Source organism: Brugia malayi, assembly GCF_000002995.4.
Source record: "Brugia malayi strain FR3 genome assembly, contig: Bm_v4_Chr3_scaffold_001, whole genome shotgun sequence".
Taxonomy (NCBI): domain Eukaryota; kingdom Metazoa; phylum Nematoda; class Chromadorea; order Rhabditida; family Onchocercidae; genus Brugia; species Brugia malayi.
In genome coordinates this window covers 6,705,429-6,715,011 of record NW_025062477.1, presented here as the reverse complement: position 1 = coordinate 6,715,011, position 9,583 = coordinate 6,705,429, and the positions used below count along the sequence as shown (strand labels likewise).

Here is a 9,583-nt window from a genome sequence, read left to right as displayed (position 1 = left end):
GATGAAATTTACATTCTAAAATTCATTCATACGTAATCTGAATTTCTATCTTGAAATTCGAAAGTTTCTAGCTAGTTCTGAATTAACTGGCTGTGTAATGGTTTACGTGGTAATGGCGTATTGTATGGTTTCTGAGTGTAGAATTCTCTTGTGCAAATAAATCAGTTAAAATTTTCAGGTCTATAACGAGTCAATATGGGAGAGAGTTTTATTCATGCCAAAATGCTTAAGGATGCAGCGGAAGGCGATATTTATGAAAAACAGAATAATGCCGCCTATATGGAAAATATTTATGTATTGGAACGTACCGACCAAATCACAGAATTGCAAACCATCATAATGGACAGGTTGTATCAATAATATCAACAAGTGATCATTTATACCGTTTTCATATTCAGAATATCGGAGAAATAACTCATAAAAGCCGGATCTGAGTTGTGAATTTCCGTACAGATTTTCTTTCGAATTAAATTACTATTCAGGAGGAAAACAAAATTTTTTTATGCAGAAAATTTTAGGGAAACGAGTCATTCAGATTTCGTATTCTATGTCGATCGTTTGATTAGGCTGGTAGTTGAGGAGGGTCTGAACCGACTGCCTTACACAAACATTGAAATAGAAACTCCAGCACGTGTGAAATATAAAGGTATTGCCTTTAGTCGAGGGAATTGTGGTGTTTCGATATGTCGAGGAGGTGAGGCGATGGAACAAGCTTTGCGGCAATGTTGCAGGTTCTAAATAAGTTTTTAATAATTCGAATGTTCATGCGATTATTCAGATTGCTATTGTTTTCTTGTCGAATAATTCAATCTGGATTGGTCTGTGTGAAATTAATCTCATAGTGAGAAAATTTTTCACATGGGATTAGATTTCCTAGGAATGATGTTTGTTTACCAAAAGCCAAAATGTTAGTAGCTTATCCAGGAATGTGAGGGATGGATTAATAACCAGGTTTGGAAGGTTTCGAATAGCCGTGTTAGAAATATAGGTCGGTAATGTATCATTGACGATACAATTGCGATGTTTAAAAATTCAATAAAATAACCAAATCTCAACTTATAAAAATACACTTTTCTGATTTTATACACTTTTATGCACTTTTTCAGCATCTCTGAAGAGTAAAGAAAAAAAAAAAATTAATAGCAGAGAGCGAAAGCACGCCATTCCAAACATAGTTTTTTCTGCTAATATTTCTCATGTTATAGTAATTCCATATCAGTTTTGTCTCAGATCGGTTCGGATTGGTAAGATGTTGGTAGGTGACGACACAAGATTGTTATATGCTCGATTGATGCCAGATATCAAGCATCGAAGAGTACTACTTCTGTATCCATTACTCAGTTAGTTGTATGAACATCTTGTTATTTCAGATGCATCGAACACGAACTCATTCACATAAGATTGAAACGAAACACCTTCGTATTTTGTAGATTTTCGTGAAAACATAAGTTGTAGATTCTCATATACATCCGATTCAGTTGTTGATCGCTGCATGAACCTAAACTAATTTGAGAAATAACTTTCTTTCGGAGATGGAAGACCAAAATGAAACTTACACAATGGAAACCTTACTTAAAATTTCATCTTTTAAAGCTAAAATCCATGGTATAATACTTCATTCCTGATGTAGAGGCTCATCACTAGTCATCTTCTTTCGATGTTCTCCAGGTCTTTTATTTCAGGCACAGGTGCCACGGTGATCAAGGCAGTGTCAGTATTAGTAGAAAATGGTGTAGTTGAAGGGAACATTTTACTGTTGACTTTATTTGCAACACCTGCCGGTGAGTTTTGCAAATGTTGAAATTCGAAAGCCATGTTTATGATGTAAACGTTTGACTTTAATTCCTTTGAAAGAACTCTCAATGTCAATCTTTCTTGTTTTCTCGTTGAATATCTGAAGAAAACATAACTTCAATTTGCAGGCATTAAGCAAGTCATGAGTCACTTCCCGAAAATATCCATACTCACGAGTGATATCAGCCCATTAATACCGTTCTGGTTTACAACCAAATATTTTGGTACTGATTAAACGAATCTTTACAATTCATTTAAATGCAAAGTGTAAATATGATACGCCCTCTGCGTCTTTCCAAATTCAGAAGTTATCGTGAGCTAGTGTTACCTGCTTCCGAAGTTTCTCAGGAATGAAATGGCAATGTTCAAAGTGTCATTTTCCCCACTATATTTTTTTGTTCTATCTCCTTTATAATAAATTTTAAATGGTTGAAGTATATTTTCTTTGATAATTCATTACTCTTACTTGAATGCACTGCTGTAGTATTATTAGTAGTCACTATCAGTTATTTAAAGTTTGCAATATCTTTTATCCAAAATAAAACTGAATAAAGTGCATAAATATAAGTATTACAAAAGGATAACAAGGAGATGAGTACTAGTATACCGGTTCCCAAAATCACTTATAATTACCCTATAATATAATTGTTTTTTTAAAAATATTTCTCCACATAAAATATATTCAGTAAAAGAAAACCTCCGCGACAAGCACTGATAAAAATGAAGGTAGGAGAGACAGGCGAGAGGGTTTAATACTAACTGAAATGATGTATTTTTGAAAGAGCGAAGAGGTAGGCTGAAAGACTAATTTAATCCTTCAATAAGTTGAAAGACGTACGTCGGCCATTTCAAGAAACGGTCTTCCGCCAAAAGAACAATTCTAAAGAGTACTGGAATTTATCACGTTATGTTTAATTTTGACGAAGTTGAGAGATCAATGAGAAGAAGAGATCAAACTTACTGTCTCCTCTTGAAAGACTTATGATGCTCGAAATTTATGGATGGGCTGCTTACTTTTTTACCTTTTCTCATTCTGATGAATTGATTTATAACTTGTAAATTGTAGATCAGAAAACAGCCAAAATAGTCAGCAATGTAAGAAAGATTTCAAGAAAACAAATTATCTAAATTCACCACACTATGGCCAGTGTCATTCAACCTGATCTTCGTCTTCGAAATCTTCATCTTCCAGCTCTACTTCATCATCCTTATCTTCTTCTGTCTCTTCTTCATTATTCACCTCATCCTCTACATTACTACCTATTGTCTTATCATTTCTTGAAACTTTCTGGGGATCATCTTCATTACTTGAACTGCCTAAACCACTTGATACATCTCCTTTATCATTCTCCGACTGCTCATCAACCTGTCCCTCCTCATCCCCTTCTTGCTCATCCTCTTCATCTTCATCATTATTAGCGTCGTATTTCTCAGACATTTCACCTTCGCTCGTACCCTCTTCTTCATCTTCCTCATCTTCCCCTTCATCATCGTCCACATCCTCCTAAAATCAATTTTTTATTTTGCAAATAATGGGAAAACCGAATCGATAGCACTACTACAAGCAAAAATATCTTCCTTGCAACAGTAAAATATTATGCAACTGGAACGTGGCTCTCATTCAAAGAAAAGTTTTTTGTTTAAATGAAGCAAATTTTCTTAACCCATTGCGACTGAAATGCACTGGAAACCTAATCTAATTCAACTTATTGCAAGCATAAAACTCTTTCGTTTGGCTGAAAAAGTTCGCAACCTACGACATTCTCCCCTTGTTTCCGGTCTATTTGGCAATTGCATTTACTGAATCTTCAATCCGGCAGTCTCAAATCGTCTCTCAACCACTGATTATTAAAATAAATGCAGTGAACGCTCAACTGCATATGAGAAAAAAGAAATCTGAATTTCGAATTTTTTGAAGCATGTCATGAAGCGTCCGGAATAAAAAAAAAAAACTAATATAAGCGGAAGTTTGGTGGCATGCTTGGTATTTTGAAACAAGGGAAGGTCACTTTCACAAAATTTCATGCCTGAAACAAAGCGGCCCTGATTTGCTTCAAGCTCTTATATTTCTATGTGCTGCGGAATAGTCATGAAAGCGGATATTGTTACGTGAGGTGCACAGGACAGAGACAAAGGGTAATTATACTTACCTTATAAATGATTCACTTTTTTTGCTAAAAAAATATTTCACAATTTTAAATCTTTTGACTATTACAAATACCTTGTTCTATCATAAAATATCACTCATATTTCAAATGATGATATAAAGCCTTTTCGTCCCTTTTTTACACTTCTCTAATTTTCACCTCATCATTTTGCATGAAATATGAAAAATAACTAACTGATATAACATGTTATGCACAACAGATTTCGAAACTGCACAACTTTAGTTTTTTTTTTTTTCATTATTTTGGCTTACTGAGTAAAACTGTGAGAAAGAAAAAAGATGCAGAGATAGATAGCAATACCCTTTTATATCAATATCACTTTTTATATCAAAACTTCGAAAAAAAGTTTTGAAAATCAAGAAAAGTTTTAATTGTTTAGCAGTAGAACTTACCGCTGATGAAGGTATCAAACGAAGAAATTCTGGTAACTGATTATCTTCGACTGCTTCTTCAAAATCCATATAATTCTGCAAATTTTAATAGCTGGATCAGCACAAATAAATTTCTCTCAATGAAAGATGTCACTTGCTAGCAATGAGTAATTTTACTTCATAATAGGGTTATGCTGTATCAATCACTAAGATACTGTCCAAGCAATATCTTCTTGCTCAATTGTTCTCTTTTTCATCCTCTTTTCCTTTTCCTTTTAGTACATCTCTAAATTCTTTAATGTTAAGACTTACTCCCAAATATTCGTCATCAGCGAAAAACTGAGGCGGCAAAGGAACTCCATCGCAGCGCTCATTTAGAGCGTTTTGGCGCATGAAATCTCGATATTGTTCGTTACCCCGTAATGTTATATCAATCGCTTTAAAAGGAACACCTAATCCATCAAGTACCATTAAAACTTTCTGCACCTGTTTGCGCACCTGAAAATGTTTGAGCAAGTCAGTTCTCATCTTAATCACATTGTAACTTCGAGATTAATGTCGCTTATAATAAATTTAATAATTAATATCACTTAAGCATTGAAAAAACCAATCTGGAGAAATTTGTTAAACCACACCTACTGATAAAATTTAAAACAGATAGGGAAGTTTGGATCCAAACAACCTGTAACATGAAACCTAACCTACTTCAAGCATGACTCATCTCATTTATTTTATGCTAAGAAATTGTAAAGAGTGGAAGTAGTCCTTTTTATTAATTTTTTTATCTAATCTCTGTTCAACGTCTCATTAAGAATCATCTAGCAATTACTGTCACAACAGTTTATTTAACAATTATTTAACATCCTTCATGTTATATTATCCAATACTTTCCTTGATTTCATACCAATTTATGTCTAACAATTTTTATGTTCTCATTGTTCTATCCAAGCATTTGCGAAAAAAGTGGAATGAAAGAAATTTCTTCCTCTCTGTGACTATGACAAAAACATTGAAACTATATTTTAGATGACGAGAACTGTCACACTTTCTTAAATTTAGGACAGCAATAACGATAATTTCTAAAAAAGATTAGAAACACTTGTTAATAGCCCAGCAAATGCCATGTAATATAATAAGACATTTTTTTTTAAAAAATGAAACTTCACATAGAAACAGAATTTGCAGATGACTTGAAGATCTCACATTGTTATTGCTCCTTCATTAATATTGTTCAAAAAATATTCGAAAAACCGGTAGGTTGTAACTAATAAATTATTCGCATTTTTTTCTCTTATTCAAAAAACTTCGTTCTCTTCGCTATACGAATGTCAGAACGAAACAAAAGCACTATAAAGGCTAGAAAAGCTGCTCAACAACTTAATCAACAAAAGTGCAGAAGAAGAGGAACTAGAAACATTAACTGAAAAAATCATATCATTGGTGACGAGAAGAATAATGCAATCTGTTTTAAATGAATGAATTTACAAGAAATTATTTTGATTTGGATCAAAACTAGTTTGAAATATTGCGACATTATCTTTGCAATATTATTGGTAATAAATGATGCAATTTGGACGGAATCTTTGAACTGACTGTACATTAGGCAGTTTGAAATTAACAATTTTTACATGTTCATTCTATGGAGAATAAAATCTGAGAAACTAGATTGAATTCGAAATTTTGATCAGCTAAAATGCTTGAAGGAAATTTGTGTCTTTAGTAATTTCGATAATTGTCATAATTCATTTTCAAATAGCATATCCATAATTGAATTTCAAAACTGTAAATTCCCAAAAAAAAAAAAAAAACTCTCGGATTTCAAGTGGTGTTCCAAAATAAACATATAGTCTAAAACCAGTTTTTAGCTATGATCAGTTAAAGTTCATTATAAATTCTCTCACCATCAAATTCAAGAAGTTGCTCGAGGAACTCATTTTTTCAGCTGATCATTCCATACTTCGTCAGAGAAAGTATGTTTTTGAAGATTAACACTGTGAAGTGTTAATCTTCAAAAAAAAAATTAACACCGTAAAAATCCGATATTTCTTCTTCTAGTAAAAACAATTTTTTGTAAATTTATCTTAGTGAAGCAATGTAATTTGATTGAAATATTAGAAATAAGTCAGCAAAATCAAATTTTAGTAAGTTTCCCAAACTACAGAATACTTTCCAACCGCATCCATCACCTCGCAGCAATAATTTTTACTTTGCATGACTTCTTCTTATCAGATAATTTTATCTTTTCAAAACAATTACGCTGAATCCAGGCTTCTTGAAGAAAAGAAAGAAGAGAAGGAATATCCAATTCTAACTCGTACCTATCACCTAACCCAATTTTTTATGAGAAAATTTGAATTAAAATGCAACGTAATATGATGGATAAATACATTGGAAATACTTCAATCATTAGTTTTCAGAATTTATCATTCTTGTCACCAAAATATTGAATAATTCCTTTATATTAAGTGCTCAAAATGATCGAATAAATTTCATTTTATTATCTATAAATAATAACCTTTTATATGTTAACTCAAATTGAAATAAAAATAAGATCAAATTGCTAAATAAATCGGACTAAAATTCTCCTCTTCGTGTATTTAACTTTTTCATAGCATATAATAAAAACTCTCCTCACCATTATGATAGATCCTTCCACCATTGCGATTACTTACAACTTCAACGAATATATCCTTGATTTTGACAAAGACACAAGAATTTATCTCATAGATTATCGTCATATTTCGACTAAAAATTCTAATTTGGTCAAAAAACAGTCACACTTTATTTTGCCTAATTTTTATGGAACTTCCAGAAAAAAATGCAAAAATTTGACAAAGATAACGGAACGAAACAAAGCGAAACTCTGAGATTATATTTAGGAAAAAGTGCAGCAGTCCCATAATGGGGAAGTAATGTTTACTTTCTTGTTGTTCGATCACGGTTATTTTTCATTAGACAAAATTGAAGAGATTTATAAAGAATATAAAATTACAGATCTGTAGTACATGATAACAGTACTCGACATTTTCAAGCACACACATAAGGATTCAAGCATTGTCTTCTAAGTTTTTACGTAAGCATTTTAGTTAGCTAATAAAACTAGCATTATATAAAAATTTAAACTGGTTCATCTACAACATGAAATAAAAAAATCACCCTAACAAAATTGCATATGAATGTATTTATAATTAAGCGCTGAAATGACAATTATTAATACTGAATGCCTAAATTTCACGAATTCATTCACTAAATTAAGATCCACAACTCTAACTTGTAAATTTAAGCTCTCAAAAGATTTTCTTAATCTTTTGCCTTGTTCATATAAGAAACATTTTTTTTTGATTAACCAATACATGCTTTTTCAAAAAATTCTGTAGTTAAAAAAATAAATAATAGAAATCACAATTTAGTTATAAGTGATCAAAGATGATTGTTCGTTTATATAGGTCACTTCGATAAAACAGAAAATTTCAATCCTGACAAACTAATCCCTAAAAACTTAGAAGATAAGATCTCATGAGCAACTAGAAAATCTTACTTGTTATTAATTAAGGCTGAATAGGCAGGACATGAGAATTGCACCACTGCCTTGAAATCTTTGTTGGAATTTTGAATAAACATAAATACTCTGTCTATCTAGATGGTGGGGAAATTATTCATAGCTTTACAGTATTAAATTATAATGACAGTTTAATTTTAAAATTTGTGAATCCATAATACCTGGAATTTTTTCATTATCTATTAGAAAATATTACGTGGAACGCGTTTTTTGAGTAACGATCAGTTCAAGATCTTTTCAGTGTTAGTTATTGCATTTGAGCTCATTTCATAGTAGTACCAAACAAAATTAAAATATCTGAGCTAGTACCTTTCTGAGGTATGACCAGTGAACTTCGGTACCATCGCAGAGACCTCTCAAAAAAAAAAAAAAGAAGCTTACCTCGGTATTAGCCGTGATAGAAGCGATGTAAACGTTAAGCGTCATGCCGAGAACATCGAGGATATTGAGATTTTGTGTCCAGTTAGAGAATGATGACAGATGGATGGGTCCTTGCAAAAACTCTTCTAGGCGATGCCTATCTTCTTTCCCGCTAGCAATTTTACTTGTCCACAAGCTGAATGAGAGTGTCTGTTATAGTTTCTTCTGAAGCTTCTCTCAGAAAGTGTCGAGACAAACAGACGAACTTATTTATAATAGAAAATTCACTAATAAACGGACATAGACACACTCATAAATCAAGAAACGTACGGACGGACTGGCAAAAAGGCATAGATAAAATGAGAAACATGCGGACAGACATGAATTAATGGGAGAAATTTAAAGTCGTATAAACTCTGAATGACACTTTTGTTTGTATAACAAAACGATGGAATAATGCGAACAAGCGGTACTCTCATCGCACACAAATTCAACTACAACTGAAAAACTTTTATTCCTCTTCGCATGTATGTATGTATGTGCGTGTGTGTATGTATGTATAAACGTGAGTGTATGCATCTATATGTACACTGATTATTGAATAACTTAGTCTCAGTAAGCTCCTCCACAAACTACTAAGTAAGCATCACACCTAACGATACTGTACAGAATTGAAAATCTTGAAGTGATACCAGACAGGACTCTGACTCTACAGACCGACATGCGTCCCACGATGATGGATGATGGGCCATCGTCCATCCCTACCTCTATTTTGCCCTCATATGGACAGTTTTGTATCAACCGCATTTCTTCCCTATCCTCACATTTCATTTCATTAACCTGAATTAACATAATAGTTGAACTCTTTCAGTTTCAGACAGAAATAGACTGATAAAAACGATTCAAGAAATCCAGGACAAATAAGAAAATTTACTAAGTATGCTGTTTTTTTTGTTATATTTGTGCACAGTGGCTAAACATGCGGAACAATATTATCACCAGTAATTCATTTGCAGCAATAACAGCTTTCTCCCTATAAAATGTTTGCTCAGATTACTTCAGCATATGTTATCAAAAATCAGTATATTTTTTTATCACATCCTCACTTCAATCTGAGTTAATATGATCTTCATTCAGCACAAAGGATAAGATTTAAAAATATTGCTCGGAAACAGGAAATGAATTTGACAATGTGTTCCAAACTCAAATGGTTCCCACTTAAAATTATTTCAAGATAATCCTATATTTTTTTTGGATAGCTATTTTTGAAATGCACAGCAATTAATAACACTCCCACCAAAAAATCGGAAATATTTCTAATAATATTCTGC

General features: G+C 32.4%; 2 protein-coding genes across 2 annotated transcripts; one reads left to right on the top strand and one right to left on the bottom strand.

The window, feature by feature from the left end:
* Positions 1 to 222: 222 nt before the first annotated feature.
* Bm2806 (Uncharacterized protein) lies at positions 223 to 2,029 on the top strand (the record flags this gene model as incomplete). Its single annotated transcript, XM_001900971.2, has 5 exons — positions 223 to 347; positions 519 to 731; positions 1,231 to 1,340; positions 1,683 to 1,781; positions 1,923 to 2,029. The coding sequence occupies 5 exons, from the start codon at positions 223 to 225 to the stop codon at positions 2,027 to 2,029; spliced, it is 654 nt and encodes a 217-aa protein (XP_001901006.2).
* Positions 2,030 to 2,944: 915 nt separating this feature from the next.
* On the bottom strand, positions 2,945 to 8,318 carry Bm7229 (Uncharacterized protein; the record flags this gene model as incomplete). The annotated part of the gene is made up of 4 exons (XM_043080212.1): positions 2,945 to 3,298; positions 4,355 to 4,429; positions 4,646 to 4,831; positions 8,274 to 8,318. The coding sequence occupies 4 exons, from the start codon at positions 8,316 to 8,318 to the stop codon at positions 2,945 to 2,947; spliced, it is 660 nt and encodes a 219-aa protein (XP_042936146.1).
* Between the last annotated feature and the right edge of the window lie 1,265 nt (positions 8,319 to 9,583).